The sequence below is a fragment of the Macaca thibetana genome, chromosome 3 (genome assembly GCF_024542745.1).
Source record: "Macaca thibetana thibetana isolate TM-01 chromosome 3, ASM2454274v1, whole genome shotgun sequence".
Taxonomy (NCBI): domain Eukaryota; kingdom Metazoa; phylum Chordata; class Mammalia; order Primates; family Cercopithecidae; genus Macaca; species Macaca thibetana.
This window is the reverse complement of record NC_065580.1, coordinates 41,053,330-41,070,966: the sequence shown is the minus strand read 5'-3', so window position 1 is coordinate 41,070,966 and position 17,637 is coordinate 41,053,330. Positions and strand designations below refer to the sequence as shown.

The 17,637-nt window shown below is 37.5% G+C and overlaps 2 protein-coding genes across 2 annotated transcripts in view; one reads left to right on the top strand and one right to left on the bottom strand.

Moving 5' to 3' along the window:
- Positions 1-17,637, top strand: part of LSM8 (LSM8 homolog, U6 small nuclear RNA associated) — a 765,242-nt gene that overhangs the window by 733,520 nt on the left and 14,085 nt on the right. The gene's annotated exons all lie outside the window — the stretch shown is intronic.
- LOC126951198 (acyl carrier protein, mitochondrial-like) lies at positions 14,097-15,594 on the bottom strand. The gene has a single exon (XM_050785111.1). The coding sequence runs from the start codon at positions 15,143-15,145 to the stop codon at positions 14,648-14,650; it is 498 nt and encodes a 165-aa protein (XP_050641068.1). The 5' UTR covers positions 15,146-15,594; the 3' UTR covers positions 14,097-14,647.

Below are 17,637 nucleotides of genomic sequence, written 5' to 3'. Positions count from 1 at the left end.
TGTTGAGGGTTTTTTGTTTTTGTTTTCTTTTTGAAACGGAGTTTTATTCTGTAGCCCAGGCTGGACTGCAATGGTGCAGTCTTGGCTCAGGCTCACCGCAACCTCTGCCTCCCTGGCTCAAGTGATTCTCCTGCCCCAGCCTCCCAAGTAGCTGAGATTACAGGTGTGCACCACCATGCCTGGCTAATTTTTGTATTTTTAGTAGAGGCAGGGTTTCTCTATATTGGTCAGGTTGGTCTCGAACTCTTGACCAAAAGTGATCCCCACGCCTTTGCTTCCCAAAGTGCTGGGATTACGGGCGTGACCCACCACACCCAGCCAATTGTGGGTTTTTATACATACCCTTATTGTATTGAGGTTCATTTCTTTTATACTCATTTTGTAGAGAGCTTTTAAAATCATGATAGGATGTTGAATTTTGTCAAATGCTGATACTGCATGTATTGAGATGACCGTGTGTTTTTTTCTTTCATCCTATTAATGTGTATCATGTTGATGGATTTTTGTATGTTAAACAATTCTTGTATGCCAGGGATAAATCCCACTTGATTATGGTTTATGATCCTTTTAATGTGCTGCTGAATTCTGCTTGCTAGTATTTTATTGAGGATTTTGGCATCTATGTTCATCAAGGATATTGGCCTGTAGTTTCCTCTTCTTGTGATGTGTTAGGCTTTAAAATCAGGGAGATACTGGCTTGATAAAATGAGTTTGGGATTGTTCTCTCTTCTAGTTTTTAGAAGAGTTTAAGAAGAATTGGCATTAGTAAAATGAGCAAATCACAGAAGGACAAATACTATATGATTCCACTTATATAAGGTATCTAAAACAGTCAAACTCACAGAGAATAGTCAAACTCATAGAAAATGGTGGTTGCCAGGGCTAGGCAAAGGGAAAAATAGAGAGTTGTTTGATGAGCACAAAATTTCAGTTATGCAAGATGAGTAAGTTCTAGAAATTTGCTGTATAATATAATGCCTATAATTAAGAATACCGTATTGTGCACTTCAAAATTTGTTTGGAGTAGATTTCATGTTCAGTATTCTTACTACACAGACACAAAAAACTAACAAAGATGAAAGCACCACCCAGAAACTTTTGAAGTGACAGATATGTCTATTACCTTGACTGTAGTGATGATGTCACAGGTGTATGCATATTTCCAAATTCATCAAACTGTACACATTAATGACGTACAGTTTGTTGTATAACAATTATACCTCAAGAAAAATAAAGGAAGGTAGAATAAATTTTCCAATCTGTTTTTTTTTTAGATTGTCATCTATCTAACATCTTTTGCACTACTATATAATTCCATTTTAGAATTTGTGTGTCAGTTCCTATAAAAAATCTGCTGTGACTTTCAAATGAATTGCACTGAATCTACAGATTAATTTGGGATTTACTGATATCTTAACAATATGGAATCTTCCAAATACATTACTACACTATTCCATTTGTTTTAGTCTTCTTTGGTTTCCTCTGCAATGTTTTGTAGTTTTAAATTTAGAGGTCTTGCATATATTTTGTTATTTTTTTCCTAGGTATTTGAGGGGTTTGTGGCTACTGTCATTGGTATTGCTTTTTTCCTTGCTTGTTTGTTGGTTCTGGGTTTCCATTTTAAATAAACGTTGTAGTTTGGAAACATTTTAGATTTACAGAAATGTTAGAATGATAGTAGAGTTCTGGTATACTCCTGACCCAGTTACTCTCATCGTTAGTATATTACATTTCTGATCTATTTTTGTCAAACTAAGAAAATTTTATTGGTGTATTACTAAAAATGGTAACTGAATTGCTTTTAAATTTTATTTTGAAATTTTTGTTGATAGTATATAAAAACAAAATTGATTTTTGTATATTAAAATTTGTGTTCAGTGCTAAATGCATTTATTAGTTCTGGTAGTTGGTTTATGGATTTCTCTGAATTTTCTACATACACAGTCCTGAAACTGTTGAAGAATATCTTTACTTCTTTATTTACAATGATTATGTTTTTTATTTCTTTATTCTGCCTTATAACACTAACTAGGAACTCCAGGCCAGGTGTGTTGATCACGTCTGTGATCCCAGCACTTCGGGAGGCCAAGGCGGGCAGATCAATTGAGGTCAGCAGTTCGAGACCAGCCTGTCCAACATGGAGAAATCCTGTCTCTACTAAAAATACAAAAATTAGCCAGGTGTGGTGGTGTGCACCTATAATCCCACCCATTCAGGAAGATGAGGCAAGAGAATCACTTAAACCCAGGAGGCGGATGTTGCAGTTAGCCAAGATCCTGACACTGCACTACAGCCAGGGCAACAGAGTGAGGCTCTGTTTCAATTAAAAAACAAAAAAAAGAAAGAAAAAGAAAGAAAGAAAAGAAAACCTACTAGGAACTCCAGCACAGCAAGCAGACATCATGTCAGTAGGTATCTCTGCCTTGTTAGCAGTCTTAGGTGGAAAATGTTCCTTTATTCTGTTTATGTGGTAAATTAGGTTGCCTGATTTTCAAATGTTAAATTAGATTTGCATTTCTGGAATAAATCCTACTTGGTCTTCTATAGAAATTTTAACACTTGTACTCTTTAATCAATCCTCTCTTGTGGGACCTTTGTTATTTTAAGTATTCTGGTATTTTATTTTATTTATTTTTTATTTTTTTGAGATGGAGTTTCGCTCTTTCACCCAGGCTGGAGTGCAGAGGCGCAATCTCGGCTCACTGCAACCTCAGCCTTCCAGTTTCAAGCGATTCTCCTGCCTCAGTCTCCTGAGTAGCTGGGATCACAGGTGTGCACCACCACGCCTGGCTAATTTTTGTACTTTTAGTACAGACGGGGTTTCACCATGTTGGCCAAGCTGGTCTCAATCTCCTGACCTCGTGATCCACCCACCTCAGCCTCCGAAATTGCTGAGATTACAGGTGTGAGCCAATGCACCCAGCCATATTCTGGTATTTTAAGTAGCATTGTAATAATTATCCCTGCAGCTACATTATTACATACTTTCATAATAATTTCTACACGAGCAATCCCTAAAAATGGAATTGCTGGGACAAGGCTTTTTAATATTTGTTATAAAATTTTCCCCTAGAAGTTTTGAATAAACATATCCCCTATTTCTACTGAAAGCACCTCCTCTGCAGATGCTCCTCTGCTTATTATGAAGTTATGTCTCAATAAACCCATGTTACAGTTGAAAAATTGTAAGTTGAACCATTGTAAGTTGGGACTCTCTCTATAGCATTTATATATATATAAATATAATATATATATAGTAGCCAAATCTGGATGCTATCATGGTTTAAATTGCCAATTTTGTAAGCAAAGATGTATCATTTTAATTTATATTCATTTATTTATTAATGAAGTTACACTTTTTTGCAAATACATTTTGGGAATTTCTCTTTTTTTTAGTGTAAAACGCTTATTCATACCCTTTGTCTAGTTTGCCAGTTAGAGTGTTAAATTTTCTCTTAATGATTTGTAAAAAAAGGTTATATTTATCTTAAGCTTTTGTATCAACTACATGATATGATAATAATAGAGTTATTAAGAACAAGTTAGAATACAAATTAGAATCTCAGAGATTAAGGCACTGACCTTAAGTGGTAAATTGAGGATGATGCCAGATTTTAAAGGATGGTGAACACTATCTTCTGTAGAAAATAGAAAGGCTTTGATAGGGAGATACACGATATAACTTATGTTGTGGAGCAGAGGTCAGCAAACTATGGCTTTTGGGCCACATCTGGTCCATTCAGATTTTTGTAAATAAACTTCTATTGGAATAGATCTACAACCATTTATTTATGTATTGCCACTCATACAACTGAAAACTAACATGCTATCATGGCAGGGTTGAATAGGTGCCACAGAGACCACAATGGCCCACAAAGCCCAAAATATTTACTGTCTCTTTACAGAAAAATTTGCCAATCTGTTTTAAAAAGATAACTCTGGCAGCTGGATGAAGGATTAATATTAGGGAGAAATTATGTGCATGAAACATATTTGGAAGGAAACTGTGCTACTTCAGATAAGAATGACAAAGGCCTAGTCGAAGGCAATAGTAGTAGGTAGGCATGGAAAAAAAACGAAAAAAGAAGACAGACATTTTGTATGCAAAATTAGAGAAGAGAATAAAATATATATAAAAAAGATTTTTTAAAGAAGAGAAAGATTCCAAATTTTATATTTTTGGTGATTGGAAGGATGGTGGTGTTCTGAATTGTGGTAGAAGAAAAACAATGGGGGAAAGAAACATGTCCAGAAACAACAGTGATTTTCATTTTGGATAAGCTAAACACCTGTAAGATAAATGCATGGGGCTTGCCCAAATTATCCCCAAACTGATCTCTAAGCAAATGTAGTTGTGGGGGTCACTGGTCTATAATTGGTAGCTGGTATTTTAGGAAGCCACCAAAGGAAATGTAAAATAAATAAGTTCTCTGAACATCTATATATAAACAGTTGTTGAAACTGTCATTAATTAACACCACAGAAGATTACAGAGAAGTTAAAGTAAATGAACTAAGTCCAGATATATCAAAATAGATAATTGCAAAATACATAATGATGAATTTTCAAAATGCAAGGTGCAAAGGATGCTACGATGCTGTATATGGGAAATTTTAAAAACAAAATGACATATGTTGTATACAGACATACAAATATAGAGATGACAATACAACTTCAGAATATTAGGATAACAGGTAGGAGAGGAAGAGAAGAGGAAGGGGACACTAGCTTGATCTGCCACATTATATTTCTTTTTTAAAAGGCTGCCAGTAGAAGGCACTGAGAGAAAAGTATAAATTGCCATGAGAAAAATTAAGAAAATACAGGTCCTGGACATTAGGAAAGCGAGGAGGTATGTTCTCAAAAGAAGAGCATAGAACATACCATCCAACTTTGCAGACAAGTCAAGTAAAATAATGATTAAGAAGCTGTCTATTATCAGTCAGAAACCTTTAAGACAGTTTCAGCAGAATAATGAGGGTGGGAGCCAGATGGTGGGGGGTGGAGAGGAGATACTTGGCACCGAAGGAGTGGAGGCAGTGACAGCAAACGGCTCACTCAAAAAGGCTGGCAATGAAGAAGGAAAGAGGAAAGAAAAGAGAAAGATACATGGTAGTTTAAATGAGAAACATTTAATTTATCTGATGCTTCAATTTCAGGCCAGCTAGGTCCTCAAATAACTCATTTTTTTTTCCTTTGCAAAACTTCAAGTTCTTATAGTAGCAAAATAAATATGTTTTTTCATTAAGGGATTATCTCCCTAACTCACATGTTAATATGACACAAAAAACATTAAGAGCTTGGTTCATATCACATAACATGAACATTAGTCTTGCAAAAGTTGAGAAAATGTGAGTCATGAGACGTAGGGATTTTCTAGGTGTACTGCTCACTCAGATAGATCCCCACAAAGTGGTATGTATCTTGATGCAGCCAACCAGTCCAGGATCTGTCCTTACAGAGTGAGACTCCGTCTCAAAAAAAAAAAAAAAAAAAAAACAACTTAATTTCATCAATGTGAACACATTTAGCGTATTCGCGAAGGTGATTCATACTAACGAAGCTCATCAGGGTCTGATATTTAAGCCATTTTATTTATTTACAATAAGGAGTTTGATTGCCAAGCACTCTAGACATAGTTAGCCCTAACCAGTGAGCCCAATTATCCCTAGGGTATTTGGGAAGCAAGGAAGCAGTTAAGGAGTTACTTATTGGAATGTGTAATGACATCTGGTTTTGATGTGACAGTCTCTGAAATAGCTATATTCCTGTTGAGTGGATTCTTGAATCGGCCTAACAGAGCATTCCCTCTTGAAGTGAAGGCATGCTCTTACAGATTTGCTTCTTCTGCACCTTTATTTCTAAATTTCCTTTTGAAGTACATATCCATGCCTTACCACTGTTAATACCTTTCTGCCTAGGAACAGACACATCTCTTTAAAATGTTCTGCTTTTCTCTGCACTGAATGCATTATGCATGTTATTGCTTAGCTTTCAAAGTTCTTTGAGGACATCTATGATCACTCAATATAGATGACATTTCATTTGTAATGATGACTTTTACCATTTCTGAGGACAACTATAATTTCATTGTTTATTCTATTTTTCTTCAGGTAAACTTACTTCTTTACTTAAATTTTTTAAAGGACACCTTATATTACTACCATCAATTACCAACCCAATTTATTTGACAAAAGTAAAAAAACCAAAAAGATAAGCATAATAAGGATACAATTATATTCTTTAATAATTCATTTGTTTCACCACTACCTGTACACTGATATGCCATCACTTATTATCACAACTACTCAAACATGATATTATTTTGTATTTTTTCATGCAGTTTGTTACAGTTCTGCAATCCTATCCTGTTGCTGATGATTGCAAAAGTATTACCTTGTAATAACATCAGCACTGCACTGACTTATGAAATCCTGATGTGAATGTCAGCTCAACCTTTAAAAGAAACTTAAGGAAAATATGAGTTGTTTATATGAAATGTTCCTTAGGATAATATCATTTAAATGAGATCAATTTCCATGGAAATTATCTAGCATGTCTTTCACAAAATTCTATAAAAGAGCTCTGACGGTGCACTTAAAGGGCTATCATTAAACCACTTATTGCTGTGTAGGTTCTGATTTTAAAACTTTTTCTCAGACATAAAAAGGTATAGTTCTTTTGGACCTTCAACATATTGTTATTTTGCACAATTCATTCTATTCAATTTATGTAACACTCTAAGACATTGTAAATGTCTGAAAATAACTATGAAGAAGAAAAAATAAATAAATAATTATGGATTTGTTGAAAAAGGGACAAAGGCTATATTTTCAGAGGCTATTTGAGAATATATAGGGAAGCTGATTAAGCACAGACAATCCTGGAGGAAAGCCTAAGAAAAGTTTCTCTATCCTTTTAGTTAGCAGTGATTGTGGGTAATGCTTTTTGTCCAGAAAGTTTGTGAGCAGAGTCTCCAGAAAGTAAATATTGTATTCTCAACCATAAGATTTTTAGGACTTTTCACTAAAGGAGAGCAATTGTACATGTCATATAGTATTAAATCTTTATTTCCAAACTTGGTTTAGGGTGATATAGAAAACTTCAACCAAATTTTAAATAAAATAATAAACATCTTAGTAACAGTTTAGGTACTATAAATATTAGATATAGGGAATACAATTAAACTTAATATAACTGATGAGCTACGTACACATCTTAATCTCAGAGATTTTTTGCATTAGTTTCAAACACATCTTACAAAATAGTGGATATTTGTTGGTTGTTACCTCAGCATCCATTTCCATTTTTTTCTCAACCAAAACAAACCTGATTTCCTTAGGAGTACTTACCCAACCTCAGTACAAAGTGACCATGCAGATGGAGTGGACAGACCTCATCCCCAGGTTGAGTCCTGCAGAGCGTCTTGCACTTGACCACAGTGATTGATCCAGAAATGGAGATGTATCACATTTTGGCCAATAAAACATTACAGATGTGCTAAGGACTCCTACAAGTGAAGTTTCCTTGCTGCTGCGGGAGTTCCAGGAACCTTCCATGAACAGTGTGAGAAGAATGTGAAGTTCCTTAATGATGTCATGAGAAGATCTAGTATGAAAACTAGTCCAACATCTGGAGGAAGACAGAGCTACAAGAATCAAAATGGACTCAGTGTCCAGATGGCAACATGAACTGATGAATTAAGTCTCCCTTTCATAAAGCTTAAAATTAGAGCAGTGTGTACACAATTCAATTACATGAACTCATACTCCCCAAGTTTTTTCTTTCATAATCCACTTTGGTTCAGGTTTTCTGTTACTTCCAAAACCCTCCCAGTCAATGTAGGAAGGTAATTTGGAACACTGGAGGAAGTATTGAGGTCAGGAGATCTGAGTTCCGGTTTAGTTTTGCCATTATTTGTGTGATCTTAAGCAAGTTCTTTATAACAAAACCCTTTAACCACTGTATCCTTTTTACAATAGCATTCATTCTAGATGATTTCTATTAATATAACATAGAACAAATTGGCTATATTCTACCAAATCCACATATCTTTCTGAGTGTACAGGTGGACTCTATTTATTGGCCTCCAATTAGTTCAGTTGGGGAATTGTGATTCAGTTCTAAAAGATGGGATGTAGACCAAAGTGATGAAAACCACACCAAGGCCTTTTACTTCATATGATTCCAAAATCCCCTCTTCCCTCTCTTCGATGACTATGGAGGCCAAATACTGAAGATGGCAGAATCAGGGATTTCTGATTTTTACTAGGATTCAATACCCTCTTCCTCCAAGTTTTCAACTTTCACAAAATATTTACAAAACATTCTGAAAACTTTCCAATGTATTTCTGTTCTTCCAGGAAAACTTCTCCTGGATAAAATATTTATTAATTGCACTCATGAAACTGTCTCAGAATTACTTCACTAATAAATTTTAACAGAAATTATGCATGATTTGCAACCTCCACCCTAATTTAAACCTCATTTACAAAATGAAAAAAAGATCTTAGTGTATAGTTAACTGCTATTTTTTAATACTCCCAATTTGTTGTTATACAACATTTATTTCGTATTCACCTGGAGTCTGATGTGGGTATAATAGCTCTCCTAGAATTTTGAACAAATGGGGTAGACTAGGGAGTTACAATTCAGGATGAAATAATCAAGGCATCCTGTGCAAGGGCTTGAACCTATCTCTCAGCAGATGAGAATCCACTGCAGAGCCTTGAGTGGAGGGTATGGCATATTAAGGGAGCCAGTCAAGAAGTGAAATGACCAAGAGACATCAATAAACTTCTCTATATCAATGTTGGCAAGTTATCCCACTATCTCAGGCAGGAGGAGACATTCATTGATTAAACTGATTCTTAAGCCAATCTGGAAATTTTATATCAGCCTTCTAAATTGGATTTATTTTGTCTCTCCTAACTAGTCCCAGACAGACCTTTGTCCATCACTCTACTTACTGGATACAAGAAATAATTCACTAATGCTAAAACAGGATCCTTCCAATTCTCATTTTCATCTAAGATTTTGTGCCCATTGAAAGTTGAGCCAATTGTGGATAACTCCATTTCCTTGCCTGCTAACCCAAACTCAATATAGGGAGAACCACCTCAGCTAGTTCTATTTATTGCAAAGATATCATTACAATGTAAACTCCTCAAAAGCAGGAACAGTATCTTATTTAGCTTCAGAGAGCCAATGACTATCTCAGTATTCTGCACTTTGCTCCACCGTTTGTAGAAGTGATAATGGTCGGGAAATAAGGCTCTCTGTCTAGTAGTGACCTCTTGATACCCAATTATCTTGGGAACTGAAAGGGGCAAGAGACACCACCCACAGAGAAACTGAAAAGTTTCTGTGCAAAGAGAGATACTGTTCCCAGCAGTATCTGTGTGGCAATACACACCACTGCATATTTTCTTCTGCTTTCCTCTGGTGGTTAATGTTATATACATACAAATAGACATGTATACACACACACACACACTCCACAAAAAAGGTAAAAATCTTAAGAAAATGTGTCTTACTCATTTCTAATACTCTATATGAAAATAATTTTTCTATTTTTTTTACATGTCAAACTTTCGTTAAAGATTTCTGAATGAGTGAGTAGAAAAGGTTAAAGTCCAGTGCAACATCTATATTTAGAGAGGTTTTCTGTGTAAGTTTCTTTGGAGAGGTGTGCTGGGGGAGGAAAATTTCAGGTAAGTTGTGTCAATTGCTGCAATTTAGGTTAGACTGGTAATGTCTAATGTGTTTATAGTCATCTATTTGTATGGAATGAAAGACTACAAAGAGGGTCTTTTTCTTCACTCATCCCCCAGGGTCTTCTGGTCTTCCATCTAAACACTGGGGAAGGCAAAGGAGGGCCAGCTACAACAGAAGCAGGAAGAGCTATTTTCACAAAGATTCTCTAAGAAATGAAAACACACTTTTGATTAATTTATTTACTTTGGAGACAGGGATTCACTCTCTCCCAGGCTAGAGTGCAATAGTGTGATCACAGCTGACTATAGCCTTGAATTTCTGTGCTCAAGTGATCTCTCATCTCAGTCTCCCAAGTAGCTGAGATCACAGGCTCACACCACGATGCTCTGTGGAAACATACTTTTTTTTTTTTTTTTTTTTTTTTTAACCAAATTGGTAAGAGTGAAATTCCATAAACTCCAGGTCCTTGCAAGTTCACCAGCCCATGCCCAATTACTCCAGGTAAAAGGTCTGGGTAGCTTATTCCTTCATCTCCACAACTAACTGACATCACCACACCGTGAGTTTGGCTCAGGCTTCTTGAAAGCCACTAGGTCACTGTGGTGTTGGGGAGGAAGGTGAGATCAAATTTGTCAAATGTTTGCTTGAAGAGCCCAATAAGTTTGCAGGATGTTCAGGTTTATTTGGTGGTGACCACCTATGCCAGTCCAGAGACAGTGGCTGTTATTGCTGGAGGACAGGTGAGAATGGCATCTCACATTCACCTAACAGTGCTCTCACCTTGGCTTGCTTTGAACCAGTAAGCAAGCAAGGCAAATGATATACATGAGATTAGAATATAGATTTGTGGCTGCAACAAGTGGGAGGTTCTCTCAGAGTCTGGGGATCTCACCCTCCCAGAGGAGTGAATCAGTAGGTCAGAGCAGCTCTGAATGTGGGCTCACTCTCTACTTTTCACATTTCCGGCTTGATGAGGTAAGGGGTAACACGCAGTCAAGAGTCTGTCCTAACACGATAAAATAAATGTTTTCTGTGCCACAATCAGATAACTAAGTTATTTCTTTGTATCATTTCTTGCTACATAATTGGGCCACGTTGAAGTCTGGTGCAGCAGACAGACTATGGTCTACTAAAGACAGGAATTTTGTTTTTGAGTGAACAACCCACTTTAGACCAACTTTGGTGGTAGCAAAGATTGTCTACCCAGGAATATTTAGGGAGGCTTGTGCAGATCTGTGAAGATGGGCAGAACTCCCATCTTCACCTGTCCTTTGCTTCACATAAAAGAGAATCAGTTGGGAGGCTGAGACGGGTGGATCACGAGGTCAGGAGATCGAGACCATCCTGGGTAACATGGTGCACGGTGAAACCCCGTCTCTACTAAAAAATACAAAAAACTAGCCGGGCGAGGTGGCGGGCGCCTGTAGTCCCAGCTACTCGGGAGGCTGAGGCAGGAGAATGGCGTGAACCCGGGACGCGGAGCTTGCAGTGAGCTGAGATCTGGCCACTGCACCCCAGCCTGGGCGACAGAGCGAGACTCCGTCTCAAAAAAAAAAAAAAGAGAATCAGGTGAAGTCAAATGATGACAAGGACTGGGGCTAGACTACTGCTCCTAACTCAAGATACAGACCTTTTTAAAGGAAGAGATCTTTTGATCTCTATCTTAGTTTGGGTTCTCCCAAAAGCAGATCCTGGGGCAAGAATTTAAGTGCAAGTAGATTATTTAGGGAAAACCAGTACGGGAGTGGAGTTATAAGGAAAGGAAGTGAGCCAATAAAATGTGCACAATTAAGCCAGCTACTGTTGAATGAGCAGAGATATAGCCCCTGGATTATCCCACCTTGTTGATGAAGAGGTTGTTATTTACAAACTCAGTCACTGACTGAAGACTGCTCCCTGAGGGAGTGTTAATTCCCCAGAATTCCTAGCCTGCCACACATGGACGGGGTGCAGAAAACGCCTTCGAATGCGGAGATGCACGTATCAAAAATTGAAAGTACACAGGAGCAAAGTGATTTTGAGAGAAATGGGAAATGGATATTATTATATACTAATATACCTAGAAGAGACATAAAACTTGACTAGGTAAGGAGTCGTCAGGGCTTTGCACCAGCAGCATCCCTGGAAAGAATGTGCAGTGATTTTCAGGGTTCATGGTGGATTGACTCTCCAACAGCTCTCACAGGATGCAGGGTAAGGTATTTATTTAAATAGAAAAATAAAGTCAGCTAATGGGTTTGATAAGGATATGGGCTCTACCATAAATATGACTTAAATTTGCAGCTACAAAATTTTAATGAAAATATATTTAAAGCACATAAACAAAATACCATGTGCTAGAAATTCCATTCTTTGCAATTAATATACTACATAAAAATTTAGCATTTTAAAGTAAGTATGCATAAAAGGGTCTTAAATTTTTTTTTAGTTAAAATTTAGAAGCCATATGAGCAAAAATAGCTTATAATTGTCTTACAATTATGTGAGCTACTCAATATCCTTTTAAAAAGGAGAATAAGATTCAGAGGTTAGGTAGCTGGGTGGCAGGTGTCAAATGCACAGTAAAACTGGGTCAGCCAGCTTTGAACCTTTGAACACTACTGTCAAACAATCAGACTGAAGCTTCTGACCCAACACACAGTGACACTGCCCACTGTGCCCTGGATGTCACCACAGGCATCAATGGCATGCTCCTTTATGAATTTGCTCTTGCTACAACTGGTGTGACCATCAGAGTTGTTTCTCTACAGGATTTGCTGCTATGCAGCACCAGTCCTCAATTCAGTAACTGTGGTAGTCATAAGCAGAGCCTAGGCCTCTTTCACTGCAAGAAACATCAGAAAAAAAGTGCCTGATATATTGAGCTCTATCACCAAAACTTGTAAAATAGGGAACTCTCAAGAAATAAAAAGACTGATGTTAAGCAGCCAAAAGGCAATGACTAATGTCCCCAACAAATAGCTGTCTTTAATTAGATTTATCTTTTTGTTTTCAAAAAATCTCTACTGAGATTTTGTTTCAATTCATTGCATTATTTTGACATGTTGGTGATTTTCAATTTAGTTTCTGGTGCATATGTTAAAATGCAGATCATTCTTTATTTTTGATCATGCCACATGCATGAAAAATTCCTTATGTGAGTTATTATCACTGGGATAAAGTCTTGGAAAAGTTCCTGCATATTCTTTTTGTTATTGTTTTTCATTTCTTTTCCTGCATATCCTTGATAGAAATTCTAAATACAATAGGAAGTAGGGTAGGTAGGGAGGAAACAATACAGGCTTTCTCTGAAGTCCTCTGAGGTTTTGTTATGTCTGTTTATTCTCAGTGCAAAAGGTCATGTTCAGAAAAATGGAAGAATCATATCTCAAAGCTAGTCAAAAATGGGCATTATGAGAATACATGAGGTTGGTCAGAATGATGAATTTGGTAATATAAAAGCTCTGGAAATCTCATTTGTTAACATTAGAGAACAGGGGTCTGCAAACTTTCTGTAAAGAGCCTAATAATAAATATTTTAGGTCTTATGGGCCTCTGTTGCAATTATTCAGCTCTGCTGTTGTAGCCCCAAAGCAGCCATAGATGATATACAAATTAATGGTTGTGGTTGTGTGCCAATAATATTTACTAACAGAATGATTTCCCTAAGGTCTGTAGTTTGCCAACCCCTGTAATAGAAAATAGTAATAATACAGATACTTAATATTAAAGAAATGGAAAAAATGCAACAGAGGCAGAAAAGTGTCGAATCTGTCTCTTCCTCTTTGTAAAGAGTTAGGCCCAGGAGTCTGAAGAAAAAGTCACAACTGCTCAAATCTGAATAACCTTAAGTGGTCCTTTGTCTATATATGTTCTTTATTTCTTGACACTACTGTGAATTCTTCTTGGGCAACAATCTCAATGGCAGTGCAGTACACTGGAGCTTGACTGTCTAGGTTCAAAGACTGGCTCTGTTAATTACCAACAAAATGACTTCTGGCAAGAGACAAAACCTAAAGAAAAAACCAGCAGAAACCACTGGAGTGACAGAGGTGTGGAACACAGTAGGTACTTGACGAAGATGACTTAAGATTTAGGTAAAGACTGAACATGTACCACTCCTACTTGTCATGACAGTGGAGCATCCACTTCATAAGAATGACAGTATAATGAGAAAAACACACAAATGAAATAATACTTTGAAGAAACTCACCTTTTACTTAATATCACCACAGAGGAAATTCTGGGTGGAATTTAGAATTCAGAAAGACTTTGTGCCACAGAGAAAGACTGCCACGAGCAATAGTACTTAAGTTGCTTAGAATGAATAAAAAATATTCAAAATCTCCTATGTACAGTATAGACACTTTCTCGGTGACTTTGGTCAGTGACTTTTTTTTTTTTTTTTTTTTTTGGTTTTATGGATTTATTTTCAAAGAGTAAAACACTTATACAATTTAAATACACGTCCATCAGAATCACTCTGTCAGAGTCAGCAATAATGCGAAAATGTGTCCTCACTGCCAGACATTCGCCACTATCATCTGAGTCCTCTCTCCCCAAAGCCAAAGGGTCTAGAAAAGATAAAGTAAGTTCAATGTTATTTTTGATGTGTTCTTACTAATGGTAAGTGACATCTTTCAGGTGCTAAAAATGCAGCATCTGGCTGAGTGCAGTGGCTCATGCTCATAATCCCAGCCCTTGAGGAGACCAAGGTGGGCGGATCACCTGAGGTCAGGAGTTCAAGACCAGCCTGGCCAACATGGTAAAACCCCATCTCTACTAAAAATATAAAAATTAGCTGGGCGTGGAGGTACACGCCTGTAATCCCAGTTACCCAGGAGGCTGAGACAGGAGAATCGCTTGAACCCAGGAGGCGGAGGTTACAGTAAGCCGAGATCATGCCACTACACTCCAGCCTGGGCAACAGAGCAAGATTCCATCTGATACTTTATTCATACACATCCTTCTTATCTGCAATGTAATCTACAATTTCTTGTGGACACATTAACTTTTCAGCATCTGTATCAGGAATTTCAAACCCGAATTCGTCTTCCATGGCCATGATAATCTCCACTTGGTCCAAACTGTCTAAGCCCAGGTCTTTCATAAAATGAGAATCGACTGAAAGCTTCTCTGGGTCAATCTTGTCATAGAGTTTCAATACGTAAAGAACACGGTCCCGGATGCCCTCTAACGTCAAAGGGGGCATGTCGCTATACTGGCGGCACAACTGTGTAACTCTACCAGGAACCTGCGCGAGCTTTAAGGCCGGCTGCAAAGGCCCGAGCCTCGTCTGGGTCCCCACGGAGCACAGACCGGTGCTGAGAGGCCGGGCCACGGCCAGCATCGGGACCCGGGGCAGCGGCGCAAAGCGGTCAGTGACTTTTATCCAGGAAGACAATAAATTAAGAGGTTGCATACGTGTATCACTTTTTATTCCTTCCATAACAAATCGCCACAAACTTAGTGGCTTGAAACAACAAAACTTTATCAACTTACAATTCTGTAAGTCTGATATAGGTCTGACTGGACTTACATCAAGGTGTTAGCAGAATGTATGCCTTTCTGGAGGCTCTAGGGAAGAATCCATTTCCTGCTTACTTAGATTTTGGCAGAATTCAGTTTCTTGCTGTTGTAGGACCAAGATCCCTGTTTTCTTGCTGTCTATAAACTAGGAGCTGTTCTCAGCTTCTAAAGATAACCACATTTATTGGCTCATAGCCCTCTTCCTCCAACTTCAGAGCCCATCAACAGCAGGACAAGTCTTTTCATGTCACATCTCTCAGACCCACTCTTCTGATTCCCTCTTCCGCATTTAGTGACTCATGACTAGAGGGGGCCACCTGAGTAATCCAGAATAACCTCACCATCTCGAGGTCTTTACCCTCAATCACATTTGAAAAGTGCTGTTTGTCATGTAAAGTAACAATCACAGTTACCAGGGAATAGGATGTGGACATCTTTGGGGATTAGTGGGGGTAGGAGAGATTATTCTACCTTCCAGAATATCCTAGTTGCCTTTCCTATTCTTCCCATCGGTAGTGACATCTGAAAAATGTCAACCTACCTTTGAGTATTTGGACTCAAAGGTATATATATTCCTTGAGATGTCTGAAAAAGTCTACATACGATTGCAATGATATATCCATGGATATGCGCCAATCATATGTACATATAAACTCAAAATTCTGTCTTTCAAGTAGAACAGTTACTTTTATTAATTATTGTAAGACGCGCTGAACTAGAATCCAGGAGGCCTTGATTGTAGGTTCTACTATGTAACCCTAAAAGAGTCACTGAACTTATTTGGGACTCAGTTTCCTAATCCACATGACACAGAATGTAAACTTGAAAATTCCTAGGTTCCCTTTTAGCTCTAAATATCTGTGATCCATGGTCTGAAAGAAAAAGGGTGGAGGTGGGAGAGTCATTCTGCTTTGTTACAAAAATGAAACAAAACTTATATAATGAGAATTTATCAGAAATAAGGGAAAGCTCTGATATTTTTTCTGCCTCACATGTTTTCAATTAAATTAAAAAAAATATTTAGGGGGTACAAGTGCAGGTTTCTTACATGCATATATGAAATCTGGGCTTTTAGTGCACACGTCACCTGAGTAGTGAACGTTGTACACAATAAGTAATTTTCAACCCTCATTTGCTCCCCATGTGTTTTAATGTAATTTCAGGCATTTGCTTTCCATTGATCACTCAGGGTTATTTATGTTTAGCTTTTGTCAATATAATTCTTATACTTCACTCTCACTATTCTATTTGCATTTCTATACCTTCTTACATTATTCATCTCTCATTGCCTAACCTCAGTATTGTTCTCCAAAAAAAAAAAAACAAAAAAACCCACAATAAATTAGCTTTGCTCTCCCTTGCCATACAATGTCTGCAACAAGTCCAAATCAATCTATTCCTTCTGTGTGGATTATAACATTAAGGAATGAATTCAGACTGAAGATCCTGGCAACCTAAGTAATTTCTGACATCAATATTATTTTCCAATTTTGGCGTGCAAAAATTCAATGGAAATGACAATATAATTTGACCTGTATTGCAATCCAAGCTACTAGAGACAATTTTAAAAAGCCAAGCAAAACAATAAAAAAAGAAAGCAAATGTACTCAGCTTAAAATAAAGTTCCCTAATCTGGTTCACTATAGTGATAACACATACATGGTAATTTATTTTTTAAAAATAAATATTGAAAAATGATCAGGTGTGGGTGTTCCATTTGGATTAGTCATATGCTGTATGTGCTATTTAAATAAAGCTGTCCCAAGTTATACGAATTCAAGTACCTTTCTACGGCAAAGTCAGAGGTGGAAGAACTGTCTACCTAAAGAATTACTTGGTGCTAAAGGACAGTGTGAACCACAGAGGGAGGTAAGTAAAACAGGGGCAGGATGACGTTATTTAAATTCCAGATTCTCAGTGGAATACTAACATAGTCTGTTATGCTACAGTACTGTCTTTTTTATTTTTTATTTTTGAGAAAGGATCTGGCTCTGTCACCCAGGCTGGAGTGCAGTGAGAAGATCCTGGCTTACCGCAACCTTTGCCTCCTGGTCTCAAGCCATCCTCCCACTTCAGCCTCCTGAGTAGCTGGGACTAGAGGTGTGCATCATCATGCCTAATTTTTTGTAGAGACAGGATTTCACCACATTGCCCAGGCTGGTCTGGAACTCCTGAGCTCAAGTAATCCTCCTGCCTTGGCCTCTCAAAGTGCTGGGGTTAAAGGCATGAGTCACTGCACCCAGCCGAGCACTGTTTTTTATAGTACACATGAGGTCACATGAGATTGCTAAATAGGAAAGTAATGTTAGAATAATAAGGAAAGTGGGTTGGTTCATACATAATTTTTCATAGCACTTTAATGCTTTGTAGTACAAAGACACGATAGCTGAAGCACAAGTATTGCACTTTGTT